Here is a 15,045-nt window from a genome sequence, read left to right as displayed (position 1 = left end):
GGATTGCTTGGGGGACTGACATGGAATTGCGTGGAATGCAAGAATTTAAGAGGTAATATCAGGAAGAAAAGCTTATGAAGGCGATGAAGCCGGAATGGCTGCAGTTGTGTTGGTAGTAGACAGAGCCACCTGGACATGGTGGCACAGGAAGAGTGAGTGATGTACAGGCTGCAGCCCACGTTGCCTCGGGAGAAGTCATGATAGGACTGATAAGGTACGAGTGATGCTCCACCGAAAGTCACTTCCACAGTGCCGTGTATTTCCAGAAAGTAATGAATCTCACCACATTGTTTCAGTCTTACAAGATTAAATACCAGCTTGATTAATAGTTGATCTGGTTATGCTATCAAAGAGAAATATAACCAGCATTTTTGCCTTTTTTTTTTTTAAAGGATTTTGCCGAAAAGAAGTCCACAGCAAAGGCCCTGGAAGATGTAAAGGCAAATTTCTACTGTGAATTATGTGACAAGCAGTATCACAAACACCAGGAGTTTGACAACCATATTAATTCTTATGATCATGCTCATAAGCAGGTAAGTCCAAGTTGGGAAAATCCTTCATATTCTTGGATTTATGCAATCAAAATAGAAATGAATGAATTTGGCCTTATTTATTGTCACTTAAGCCCCTGAAGTGAGATAATTTTATGCCTTATTTTTTTTCCTTGAAAGGTTGTTTTCTGTTTAAATGTCGGATGGACTATTTTTTTCCCTTGGAAGTACTATAAAACTGTATGTGAACTTAGAGATGATCTAAGAGTAAACTTCCTAGAAATCAGGGCCTAGTAAAAATAGTGTCACATTAAAAATCACCCAACTAGTTAGTGATAGAACTATAAACCTAGGATACTACTAGAATTGAGTCTATTACAAACTCTGTTACATTCCATTTCTTTCAAGGATTCCAAGACACAGGAAATGCCAAATCTTTGGTAAATTTCAGTAAGACATTATATTTGCTTAAGAAGACCCTCTTATTAGATCAAAGTTGTTATTCAGTAAGTGAACAGTAACAACAAGCAACTCAAAAATGCAAAGGGTTAATGGAAGGTTAAAATATTTCATTTTCTTAAAAGATCTTAGGTAAATCTGAATTATCAGTGTACATATCCAACACATGGTTTGTAAAATTCTCTGCATCTGTGAAAGCAGGAGGCTAATGTCCACATCCTGTTAGGTTTTATCCTTGCTGGTTGAGTTATGGTAATGTTGGCAATTTTGGAATTAGGAGTGTTAAATGCCAGTGACTGAGAAAGAAATTCTACATGGCCAGAGGATTATTGCTGACAGCTATTTGAAAGCATACACTCTTGATTACAGATGGACCTGTTGGTTGGAGTATGTGGGTAAGTCTTGGATACTAAAATACTTATTCAGAGTGAACACAAAGAATGCTTTGATCAACATTATGTATATTCATTGAGTGCAAACTACACATATGTCTTTGAGAAATGCAAGGCTAATGAAGACCCAACTTGTGTGCTTGAAGATAGGGCATGTGGCTACGATTGGCTATATTTCTATGATAAGGGCAAGACCAGTGCAATCAAATGTTTTAGTACTGACTCCCAAATCCTAGTGTGTGCAGAAAATTCCTAGTGTGTGCAGAATAATCACTTCAGAAGCAGCTAATAATGCAGACTTCCAGACTCTCCCTTCAGATATTTTAATTCAGTAGTTCAGAAATATGGCCTAGGAACATGTATTTTGAAAGGGTAAGAAAAGGGAAACTTTCAAACACATGTAAGAATGAATTATCTGGCTCTTAACCAACTTCAACAATAATAATTCTTGGTTCTTTGTTAGCACCACCACTAACCACATCACCACCACTGGTACATCATTTTGAAAAAAATTTAAGACATAATTTCATCTAAAAGTATTTTCAAATGTATAAATGTGTTTTAACTAATAACAATTGTCACACCTAAAAGTAACTAATTTTTTAATATCAGTTAGTGGCCTTATTTTCTAGTTATCTAGTAAATTATTTTAAAATCTGGATTACATATCCAGATTTAAAACTGGATGTTTTAAATTGTGTCATGTTTGCAGATCTTTAAGCTTCTGTTAGTATACATGTATTTCAATCTGTAGATGTGTTTCTCTGTTTTTATTCAAAGAATTCTATCCGGTGCATTCTTCTCACCTTCCCTTTGGTCTTCTGTGGTTCCTTTAAACTGGTTGTTAGATCAGATTTTTGTTTTCCCTGGCCAAGAGTATATTGTGTCCTTTCCTAAGGAGGCATATGATGCCTTGTTCTCTCATTTTGTATAAACAAAATTTTGATCGGTTTGTTCAAGTAGTTTCAGCTTACTTCACCCATCAGTGAGGACCCCACCAGCCATATTGCCTCAGTGGTTTTGGTAGACCTTGGTCATCAATTTCTTTTTTTTTCCAAGATGTATATATTTTATTTTTTAACCTTTATTTAATAAATATAAATTTCCAAAGTACAGCTTTTGAATTACAGTGGCTTCCCCCCCCCATAACTTCCCTCCCACCTGCAACCTTCCGATCTCCCTCTCCCTCTCCCATTCCATTCATATCAAGATTCATTTTCAATTATCTTTATATACAGAAGATCAATTTAGTATATATTAAGTAAAGATTTCACTCTGGCCTCAGAATCAGCCTTTAAGGTCATCATTTTCTAAAATCGATCACTGCATTTGGAGTTGTAAAATGATGATTTGAATTCTGCCACCCCTCCTTCATTTACTTGATTGAATGTGATTGTAAAGAGAAAGTTCTCATAAGCATTGCCCTACAGGCGTTTTATACAGGCAGTCTCCAGGCTGCATAATAAGGGAAAAAAAATACTCTGGGGGTATAGAGCATGAGAGAGCAGGGGGAGTTTTATGGAATAGTGGCTATTGAGCTGTGCTTCACATATATTGAAACAGAGGCTCAGGATGGGTGGCATCATAACTGGATACATAAGAAACCGGGTGAGGAATGGCAGAGAATGAGGCATCCTGGGGGAACTGCCGGAGTGTTTGACCACAGGCTAGAATCCTCTGCACCAGGTCTGTATACTACAGAATCTCTGTCTTCTAGAATTCTTCCCAAGAAAGCTTTCTTTCATCTTATTTCCATTTCTTTCCCAACATATTGATTAAACAATCTTTCCTCAATCATTCTACTCCATCTGTACCCATTTCTGTTTTTATTTAGACTTGCCAATTTTCAAACTTTCACAGGCATGCCCCTTCATCAAACAGTGATTGAGTTTCTAATGTGTGCTACTGCACTAGTTGTGGAAAATGGACAAAGTTGGTCCCTGCCTTCTTGGAGGTAATAATCTAATTGGGGAAGACATACAAGTAAATAGATCTGTGATACGTTAATATATGTGTTGTAGAAGCTGTATCTGTAGGATCCTTAAAATAGAGCACACAAAATTGATTTCAGAAAAAGGAGACAGGTGATCTGGATTTCTTAGAGATTAACCATGTAATCAACAATAGTAGGTTCTATATGGTAGAAAACCTATATCCACGCATGGAGGCAATTATAAGCATGATGAAAGGAGTTGCTGCAAATGATTTATTGTGGCCACTACAGCCACCAGCCCTTTCTTGGAAAAACCTTTAGAAGTCTGAAGCTGTAACATACTCTGCTCGTTCTTTTTAGCAATATGTCTTGCTCACATTCTTCCCTGGACATTTTCATTTTCACCATTCGTGTTTGACCTTATTCTAGGATCACTGATAGTATTTTCTAAATGGACTCCCTACCAACTGTGTTTTCCCTGCTACAAACCAGCCTATTCACATACAGCTAGACTGATCTTCCTAAACTACACGTGTACACAATCACACCCCTCCTAAGAAACCTTCAGTGGTTCATGACTGACTTTGAAAAGAATCTGAACTAGTTAGTCTGCCATTCAAAACCTCTGCAGTCTGGCTTTTGCCTCCACTTTCGGATTTCTCTCCTGAAGCTCAGAATTTCCCTGCAGCTTCTCACAAGATGCCTTATGCTTTTGCCACCTGCTCTTCTTGGCTCATTACCCTCCCTGTGCCTGGGATGCCCTCCCATCTTGTAGCGGTATTTCATCACACTCTCTGTATATTTAATGCACAGATTGACGACTTATATCTTGATATTCAAGGAAATGGGATCTCACCTTAAACGGATTTAGCATAGCATTTTCCAAATATCTTTTGCTCTAAATCTATTAATATTGTAGAGTATTTTGGCATAAGCTGTCCTCTGTGGAAAACACTGGAATGATTGCTTTTGCTATAGACCTTGTTAGACTGTTTTCTTGGATAATGTTGAAATGCTTCCATCTAAAGATTCATTTAGGCCAAAATATTATTAACATTAACTCAGTTTTAGATCTAGCTGAGTTTATAATTTCCTTTTTAAATGAGACTGAATTTTATATACAGAAAAAGGAAGTATTCAATACAGTTCAACATACAAAATTTTCCCACTCCCAAATTTCAAAGCTAAAGGTGTCTTGTTTGTTTATTGCCTCATTAAGGGCTCTTCTTGACTAGGATTATGATTATAATAATGGTGGTAGGAATTTGGCTGAGAGTATTTTTGGCTTGAGTAATATGAATAGTTACCTTAATTTTATTTTCCATGTGGATTCAGAGGAGATATTTGGACTCTTCTGTTGAACTCCAATATGATATGTTGGTGTTCTTAGAAATAAATCCAGATCCAGCATATAATTCATTCCATTAATCAACAGAAAAATCGTAGAGCTAGAAACAAAGAAACCTGAACTCTCTTCTCTGCTCTTTCTTCATTTCTTTTTCTTTTCTCAGAATCCTCAATTTAATAGGTGATTTCCAGAGCTTTTGCACCATCTAATATCTAAATAGCAGTATCATGCATTTATTTCATTGTAAGGATTGTATTATTCTAAACCAGTGAAAAAATAACTTTATACAATAAATTAAAACAGTCTTTGATTCTTAGTTTTAAATGAACTCAGTTGACATTTAGTAATAGCTTTCTAGAATCTGATAACAAATTACAATTTTTTTCTTTCATATTATTTGTAGAAAAAGTAGCTCAGCAGTAACATAGCTGATTGAAAAATTGCTTTTAATGAGGCAAATGATGAATTTCTAGTTTTAACCACCTCTTTTAAGATTTATTCTTATTTATTTGAATGACACAGTTATAGAGAGAGAGAGAGAGAGAGAGAGAGATTATTTTTTTTTTTTTGACAGGCAGAGTGGACAGTGAGAGAGAGACAGAGAGAAAGGTCTTCCTTTGCTGATGGTTCACCCTAAAACAGCCAGCGCACCGCGCTGATCCGATGGCAGGAGCCAGGTGCTTCTCCTGGTCTCCCATGGAGTGCAGGGCCCAAGCACTTGGGCCATCCTCCACTGCACTCCCTGGCCACAGCAGAGAGCTGGCCTGGAAGAGGGGCAACCGGGACAGAATCCGGCGCCCCAACCGGGACTAGAACCCGGTGTGCCGGCACCGCAAGGCGGAGGATTAGCCTAGTGAGAGAGAGAGATCTTCCATATGCTGCTTTACTCCTCAGATGCCTATAACAGCCAGGGCTAGACTAGACCAAAGCCAGGAGCCAGGAGCTTTTTCTGGGACTTCTGTGTGGGCACAGGGACCGAGGCACTTGGGGGGCCATCCTCCACTGCTTTCCTAGGCACATTAGCAGGGAGCTGGATCAGAAGTGGAGCAACTGGGACTCAAACCAACACCCTATATGAGATGCCTGCATTGCAGGCAGAGGCTTCCCCCTATGGCACTCACATTTTGGGGAACAACTAAGTTGTTTTGACTATTGCCTTGAATGAACCTCTTATAATCCTGTATATACTCTGAACATTATTCTTACAGCAATTTGTGCATACAAATTGCAATCACTTGGATAAAGATATCACTGTAACTAGTAATATAGCTAACATGTCAATAACAATTAATCCTGATGAGACTACCTACAAGTCATATTCCCTTTCTCAAGTTGCAGATGTACAATACTGGAATGAGTAATACATATCCTCATATCTAGCAGAAGTCTCTCCTGCCCCAGAGGTATTTTGGCTCATCTCAATTTAAAATACACACACACACACATACACACACACCATATCCATGTACAATTAACCCATAAGAATATCTTCAATAATAAAAAACAAATCTACTTTCAGATCCTTCACCTGTGACACTTAATCCTCTAAATCTCCCTTTGATTCACAAACAGAATTTATTGTTGCTCAGAACAAGCCGTTCCTTTGTGAAGCCTAGATTTGAACTCCAATGTATTTTCTCTTAAAATATTGTCTTAGATTCACCCCATCTCTATTTGTCCAAATAAAATATCAAAGCAGAATTTTGTCATCTTGCTCCTAAAAACTGCTAAAAAATTATATTATCTCTTATCTTATTCCTATGATTTGATTCATATTTAATTTTTTCAAAAGATTATTTATTTGAAAGTCAGAGTTACAGAGAGAGGAAGAGACAGAGTAAGAGAGAAAGAGAGAGAGAGAGAGAGAGAGAGAATCTTCCATCCACTGGTTTATGTCCCAAATGGCCACAAGGATCGGGGCTGGGCCAGGCTGAAAGTCAGGTCTCCTATGTGGGTACAAAGTCCCATCCTCCACTGCTTTCCTAGGCATATGAGCAGGGAAGGCATATTAGCAGGGATAGTGTTTTCCTATCTTAGGACACTTTCCAAAACCTGTTACCCTGTTTGGAATAGTCTTCCACCTGATCGTCAGTGTTCTGGTTCTTCTCTTCATTTGTATGTTAATTCAAATGTCACCCCTTCATAACGCCTAACTCAAGTAGTTAGCTAGCAGATCTTCCCATCATCCTACAGCACTCTCAGTGGTAGTTATGTTGCCCATCCAAGCTGTGGGTCCATTCTTGGTAGGTAGAAATGAAAATGCCACCAGAAATAACTTTCACACAATGTCATTTGTTAGCAGCAGATAAGGAGACCACAGGGAATCCTGTGTCGTGGTAATATTTTAACTTACAGGAAATTAATATGCAAGAGGGGAGGCTCTCTCCTCACATACAGAGGAGGGCACAAGCTCACGTGGGATCCAGAGCAGAATCCTACTTACACGTAAGTCACGTGATGTGGTAGTGATGCTTAAGTGCCTCTTAGGATAGAGATCTTACCCTTAAAAATTAGGAAAAGGCTCATTTTCAGTGAATTCTCAGACATTTGCACTTGCTCACTTGTTCTGGCAGTGGTCATGACTGGTTCCAGGAAGATTCTTGGGTCAGTCGAAGCCACCTGTAGCTTGAGCTGAAGGTACCTGTTTCCTGTCTGGGTCTTAAAGGGGGTAATTTGATGGAATGTTACTCGTTTGAGTGGTTACCCAGTTAGAAATGTTGCTCAAGCTGTGTTTCGTGAGCTGCAGTGAGAGTCAGCTGAATGGCTGCCCAGGGCTAGCTGTTCAATATTCAAGCTTCATGAGCTTGCTGTTTAATTGTTGGTAAGTGGAAGCTGGCCACAGTGCAAACACTATACATTGGAGTTTCTTATTTGGTTTGTCCAGGGAGTTGGTATACCAGCACAGAATTGCTTATGACTATGTAAAAAGAGGAATAAATATTCAAATTTTCACATTAATTTTTTTCTCAATTTGCCCCTTCCCTGCCATTTGCCTTACAGTGAGAAGCACACTGTTGGTTTGGTTAGCCATGATGTTCCTAAATCTCAGAGCAGTGTGTGGCACATAGTGATAACTCAACAAATACCTTAAGGATGTGTGAGTAACAGAATGAATGAATTTCTAAGTAGGAGCATCCCACTCTGTCCTACATCCGTGTATGCACTCATTGATGAATCTTCACTTACGTAGATGAAATAAAAGTGGTAGTGATGATTGGAACTCTAATCTTGAATTATTTATAATTATTGGACAAAAGCTGTCAGAGGAAACAGGTTTTTATAATTCAAAATAATTGAGCCTATATAATGGTAACGTGGTAGGTTACCCTAGAAACTTCAGACTTTAGCTAAAGTCATTTTTAAGACTGTGGGAAACTACTAGTCTTCAAGGACATTTAAGATTTGGCAAAATGATTCTGAAACCAGTCGAAGAACTGATACGCACGATGAGCTTGATTCTGCAATCAGGTGAGAACATACGAGCACGGGAGAGAGGTTAGGAGTCTTTATAGAGTGGCATGATGGGAAAAGAGAGAAGGTAGATTCTACACAGTGCCAGTCACTTACATAATATGAGCACGTGTTCTACAAGTAATCAACTGAATACAAATTTGAGGGTAATTGAAAATTACCTTGTAAAATATTTTAAAAAAGATTATACTGCCCAGTGTGGACAGGATGTGGGAGGACATTGCTTGTGAGGGTGTAAATTGCTCCTATTTTTCCTTTTTAATTTTTTTAAATTGATTTGCATGTATTTGAAAGACAGCCAGAAAGAAATCTTCCATTTGTTAGTTTGATTCCTAAATGACCGCATCAACCAGGACTCGACCAGGCCAAAGCCAGGAACCACAAACCAGGAACTTATCCAGGTCTTCCAGGCAGTGACCCAACTACTTGAGCCATCACTGGCCATCACTGGCTCAAGTCCTAAAATACAAACAGCTTGCTTTGTTATGAGGCACTTTCTTACTGTTGTGAAGAATGTTCCATGGTATCTTTTTTTAAAAGATTTTATTTATTTGAGAGGCAGAGTTATAGTGAGAGGGAAACATAGAGAAAGGGCTTCCATCTGCTGGTTCACTCCTCTAATGGCCCTGGAGCTGAGCTGATCTAAAGCCAGGAGCCAGGAGCTTCCTCCCAGCCATGTGGGTACAGGGTCCCAGGGACGTGGGCCATCTTCCACTGCTTTCCCAGGCTCATTAGCCTGGAGCTGGATCAGAAGTGGAACAGCCAGGACTCAAACCAATGTCCATATGGGATGCTGACACTTCAGGCAGAGGCTTAATCTTCTATGCCACAGCGCCAGCCCCTGTGTTCAGTTTGTTCTTCCCCTTGGTATGATTTTGTCTTCTCACTGCTCATGGGGCTTTCTAGCCCAGGTTCTCCCCTCTTCTTGTTTTATAATTTTCTTCTACATCACACATGTGGACACAGTTTCTATACCAATTCTAGGCATATCACTTATTTGCAGTTTGTTAATGTTCCTTAAGTATCTAAAGTACAAGATGACCCAAAAGAAAATTATTATTTTCCATTCCACATTCTACACAGGCATACTCTGCCTTCTTCTTAATAACCTCTTTTTTTAGATTTATTGTATTTATTTGAAAGAATTACAGAGAGAGGGTAGAGACAGATGGAGAATCTTCCATCTGATAGTTCACTCCCCAGATGGCAGCAATGGCCAGGGCTGGGCCAGACCAAAGCAGAAGCTTCCTTCAAGTCTCCCACGTAGGTGCAAGGGCCCAGCACTTGGGCCATATTCCACTGCTTTCCTAGACATTAAGCGGAGAGCTAAATCAGAAGATGTGTAGCCGGACATGAACCAGCACCTATATGGGATGCAGGTGATGCAGGTGGAGGCTTAGCCTACTATGCCACAGTATCCTTTATTTTCTTTTGAAGATTTTTTATTTATTTGAGAGGTAGAGTTACATGCAGAGAGAAGGAGAGAGAGAGAGACAGGTATTCCATCCGCTGGTTCACTCCCCAGATGACCACAAGGACCAGGCAAGGCTGAAGCTAGGAGCTAGGAGCTTCCATGGGTCTCCCACAAAGGTGCAGGTGTCAAAGCACTTGGGCCATCCTTCCCTGCCTTCCCAGGCCAAACCCAGAAAACTGGATTGAAAGAGCAGCAGCCAGGACACAAACCGGTGCCCATATGGGATGCTGGCAATGCAGGTGGAGGCTTAGTCTACTATGCTACAGTGTCAGCCCCTCCCCCGTAGTACCTTTTAATTCAGAAACTAATTCTGCTTGTTGTGGGATATTTTTTTTATATTATTTGATAATAGCCTCCTTTGTTAATTCTCTATCCCTGCATAAGCAGAAAGCGAGAATCAGAAGCAGAGCCAGAACTTATACCCAGGCCCTCAGTTATGCAATGCAGTGTCCTGACAGGCATGTAGCAGCTACACCAAATGCTGACCACTGTTTCAGTTTGTTCTTAGAAATAGCTATGTATTTGACAGGCAGAGAGACAAAGATAGGAAGGGACACAGAAAGATCTTCCATCTGCAGGTTCATTCCCCAAATGGCTGCAACGGGCAAGGCTGGCACAGGCAGAAGCCAGGACCCAGGAGCTCTGTTGGGTCTCCAGCATGCATGGCAGGGTCCAAGTACTTTGACCATCATCTGCTGCCTTCCCCGGAATATTAACAGGAAGCTGGTTGGGAAGTGGTGCAGCCGGGACTGGAACTGGCAGTCCCATATGGGATGCAGATACCACAAGCAGCAAAGTAGCGTGCTGCACCACAAGGCCAGACCTGTTTGTTTTTCTATCTTCACTTTTGATTCGTTACCACACCCCTTAAGATGTGATTTCCTTTGGCATGGATTCTGGGAAAGTAATCAAATGAATCCCAATGATTGGGGTGCACAGATCTTTTAAATAAATTATTGAAAGAAGTCTAAACATAATGATAGGAAGGTAGCTGAATTATGATGCACATAAACTGGAATAGAATCTACTAGGTTAAACTTATATGCAATTTAATTTGTGAAAGTATTGTGTAATACTTTTTCACAGTAAACATCAAGAAATATAGCTGTACAGTAAACATCAAGAAATATAGCTATATATAAGTAAAATAGTTTAAAAATATAGATCATATGTTTTCATGTTACTAAATATTTACTATTCAATCATAAAGCTTTATGAAACAATGTTAGCAGATATTATTATTACAGATTATTCTGCCTTTACATGTTTCATTTAATTTTATTTCTGGTCAGTCCTTAAAGATCTCTATTGTATTGTATTGTATTGTTAAATGAATGCTCAGAATTTATATTATTGGGAATTATAAATATTGGGCTTCACATGGTACTGCAATTACTTCATGTTTATATTTTATTTCTTATAAACTGTTTTTTTCCTGGCATTAAATTTGCCTGTCTCTTCTATGTGCCCAGTTTTGTATTACTGCTTTACATTTATTCATCCCCGGATAACCTACCCCATGTAAGATCAGATACTTGGAACAGTTCTGCTCCCGTGGTCCCGTCAGAGACATCACTGGTGCAGTCCTTGGTCTTCTGCTCCTGTCTTAGACAAGGTGCCCTTCAGTCTGGTGGCACTGCTGCTGCTCTGGGATTTGCCTTCACCATCATCCTGTGAACACTTTCACTTCTCTCCTGGGATCTGTTTCTTATTTCTTCGATCTTATGGCTTCCTATATTCTTAAATTATTTGCCTCTTTCAGTGGAACCTGTCCTTTAGAATCTTCTTACAGAAGCACACATACGAGATAACGTTTGGAAGACCTTGACTATCAGTAAAAGTGAGTGTGCTTATTCTGCCCTCACACTGAATTTTTTTTTCCCAAGTGTTCGCAAATTACATTGTTGCTGTTGAAAGATACATGCCATCTTGAATCCTAATGCTGTCTTTCTGGAAACTGTTAGACTTCTCTTTGTTTCTCCTTAGAGCAAATATTGATTTGCTACTTGCTGTGAGCCAGGTATTATTCTAGAATGCTGAGGACACGGTGAGGAGCAAACCAGACAATCCTCTCCATCCCCATGGATCTGGCATCACACTGAGTAAAGGCAAAGAGAAAATGAACACATAAAGTAATAAAAAGCAGGTAGGATATCAGATGGTTGTACAAGCTGGGGAGAAAACTCAAGGAGCGAGAGGTACGGGGAATACTGTGGGGTGAAGAGAATTATTGTTAGCGGTTTCAGTGAAGAACTTAATTAAAAGACAGTTGTTAAGAAAGGCCAGGGAGCAACCCACAGTCTTCGCTCTGAAGCACGATGTTCTGGGCAGAGGGAGGACTGGGATCAGTGGTCCAGAGTGTCCTAAAATACCAGCATTTTGCAGCTTGCATTGTCAGGAGTCTCTTTGTCTTATTGTGAAGAATGTTCCTTTGTATGTTTTCATTCGGAAAATAATTCTACTGGCTTTGGGAAATGTTTTTTATATTATTTGATAGTAGCCTCCTTTGTTGTTTCTCTGAGTTTTCTTTTGAATTCCTCATATTTGGATGATGTGTTTCCAGAATTAATCTGTGCAATTTGTTATTCCTCTTGTTATATTCATTGTCTGTCTTTTACGTCAATCTTTTGACAGATTTTCACAATGTCTGCCTTCTAATTTTCCTACTGAAAAGTTGTTCAAAGTATGTATGTGTTTGTGTGTATGGAAGGAGAGACACACACACACATAAAAAAGGCACACCCAAAAACAGAGTTCCCTTTTATCTATAGTTTATATGCTAAAAGCTTTCTTCAGATATCTTGTAGTACTTGGCTGTTCATTTTTATTTATAACTGACGGGCTAGAATTTTGCCTGGAAGATTTGATGCACATTGGTTGGGTTGGCAGTTGGCTGGCTTCAGGATAGTTCGATAGAGAAGCATGCGTATTTGCTGTCCTGCAGGTGTCAACATCTAGGCATCTCCTGGAAGCTATAAACAGAAAGGAGAATCTTGCTAATAGACAAAATTGCACTTAATCTTAAGAGTTTAAGTGATGGTATAACTTAGAGTAAGCAGTACCAGATGTCCCCGAGATAAGATTCTACCTGATTCAGTTTCTCCAGGGAGCACCCGTCTTCTGACAGAGAAGGGAAGAGACCCTGCCCGCCTGACTGCTCTCCCTTAGCCAACCTTCCTATTGCAGTTCTGAGCCTGCATTTTTCCAGTCTTCCTTCGCTCCTCTTACCTCAGCTGTCCGGTCTGCTCTGTGCGTTCGCATGTCTTCTTTCTAACTCTCCTTCTCCTGTCCGGTTCTCTGCCTACTTTATTGTCCTCTTTTATTGCTCTGTAAATTGGGCCATTGCTACTTTCACCAGCGTGTCATTGCATGAAATCCCCTTAGCCAGTGTGTGGCATGTGCTAACTGCTCAGGAGAGCTAGCTGAGTGAGGCATATTTCACAAGATGCCCTTCTAAAGGGGGCTGGTGAGCCATTTTGCAAGAATATTTTACAAGGGATCCTTTCATTAAATGAGAACCTGAACTGAGGAACCTCTGTTATCTCTGAAATGATAAATGCATAGATTTGTAGGTGAATAGAGCTTTCTCTCATTGGATTTTATCTTAAACCTAGACTAGACAATAAAGGAAAGTAACTCTGAGGGTGTTAGGACTTTAAAGCCATAACCTCTAGTTGGCCTGTTCCAAACACCTCCTAAACACAATTTTGGCAATGCCCTTTGATATATGCCCCATATCAAACACTCTGTACAGCAGAGTCCTGGATTTTTTTTTTTAACAGGTGTGTGTGGGTTTTTTTTTTTTTTTTTTTTTTTCTGTTTGTGGATCTGGAGGTTTACTTTTGTTAATCAACATTATAGTTTTTCCAACTTGTTTTCTAGCTGCATGATACAACATTTCAGCAGACAACTTGATACTAAATGAAACATGAACAAATGATTAATGACATTAAATTGTAGTAGTTAATGATAGCTACTGTTATATCCATTTATAGATGGCCATATTGTTCTCCTTATATTTTATCCATTATTGATCATCCATTGAGTAACTGCCCCAAGTGAGCTCTTCCCTCTAACTCTGTGAATTAGCTGCTGGTGGTTTTAATTCTAAGGTTATAACTATTGTTATCAAACAGCCAAAATACTGCTTTGCTATGGATCAAGCTTGAGCTCACTGCCCATGTATGTTAATGGTAAGGCCAAGGATAAAAACAGAAGCAATCTTTCCCCTGTAAATATGTCTTAATTTATTATCCATCTCCTGTTCCTGTGAAATTATGCCAGTCATCTATGGAATTAAGTCAGCAACCCACCATTTTTTAGCTAATTACCCAAAAATAATTTGCACTAGATATTGTGGACTCTGTGGATGAAAAATTAGTAAGAACTCATAGTTTCCATGCCAACAAGTGGGGACCCTGGAAGTTGTCACTGTGATACACACAGCAAGGGGGGGGAAGGAGCAAACTCAAAATGAGCAGCTCTCCTAGGATCCGTCAGAACCTGCAGCTACAGCAAAAGCGGCTCCCTCCAGAACCACGGTTCAGCCAGGTGGGCGCTGAAAGTCCCAGCATTGCAAAGCCGAAGCCCAGGAGCAGAAACTCCTGTGGGCACCAGCCCCGTATCAGTTAAGATGAACTGTGATGGATGAACTTCCAGAGCTTCATTTTATGTTTGAGAAGTGCCAACTCCTCCATACCTGCTTCGTTCTCCTAATGGTTATGGACCAAAAAGAAAATCCTGCTGTGTTTCTGATGGGGAGAAAGGAAGAGCAGTGGTCTCTGAAATATCTACAGAGCATCACAGTCTTAGACTTGTGCTACCCAGCCCAGCCAAGTCCAGGGAAGAACGACAACACAGCCCCTGCACATCCTCGGCTTTGACATGGGGGCAGCGCAATAGCGAACTCCCTTCTCACGAGTTAGGTGGGTGTGAGGGCAGAACCGGTCCTGAGAGGCAGCACCGCACAGGCTCGCCTCTCTCCTCCCGCCTCTGGGACCTCGCCGTCACAGCAGCGGAGGATCAGAGCTGAAGGAACTGCACACAGTTGGTCTCACTTGAAAGTTTTTAAGGAAACACAAAAAGAAGAGTGGGGGGAGGGGACAGAAACAAGGACAACAGAGGGTATCTAGCTTCTGCAAACCACAGCTGCGGCATCCAGTACACAGGCTCACTCCTAGTCAGATAAACTTCAAACCTCACATGAACGGCTGTTTGCGCCCCTTCCTCTTATCTGGGACATCGTGCCTGGCTCTTGAGATAAAAAGTGCAAAGCATCCTAAAACACAAAAGCACAGTTGGAAGAAGCAGAACATGCATTGTAACAGACTCGGGTATGGCAGCCACGTCACAATCATCAGAATGAGGATTGGAAACCACTGTGATTAATTCGCCAATGGCTCTGATAGAAAAAAAGTGGACAACATGTCAGAACAGATGAGTGATGTCAGGAAAATCATGGACTTGTGAGAAATTTC

The 15,045-nt window shown here is 40.1% G+C and overlaps 1 protein-coding gene across 2 annotated transcripts in view; it reads left to right on the top strand.

Annotated features, from left to right (window-relative positions):
- ZNF804B (zinc finger protein 804B) overlaps positions 1–15,045 on the top strand; it is a 530,395-nt gene that overhangs the window by 430,539 nt on the left and 84,811 nt on the right. For both annotated transcript variants that reach the window (XR_007922261.3, XM_051852999.3), the window contains exon 2: positions 393–533. Coding sequence is in view for 1 of the 2 variants with exons in the window: in XM_051852999.3 (XP_051708959.2) it covers positions 393–533 (141 nt within the window). In the remaining variant the exon portion in view is untranslated. The remainder of the gene's footprint in view (positions 1–392; positions 534–15,045) is intronic.

This window comes from Oryctolagus cuniculus, chromosome 16, assembly GCF_051225735.1.
Source record: "Oryctolagus cuniculus isolate XC-2025 breed Fujian yellow rabbit chromosome 16, ASM5122573v1, whole genome shotgun sequence".
Taxonomy (NCBI): domain Eukaryota; kingdom Metazoa; phylum Chordata; class Mammalia; order Lagomorpha; family Leporidae; genus Oryctolagus; species Oryctolagus cuniculus.
This window is presented reverse-complemented; position numbering and strand designations above follow the sequence as displayed.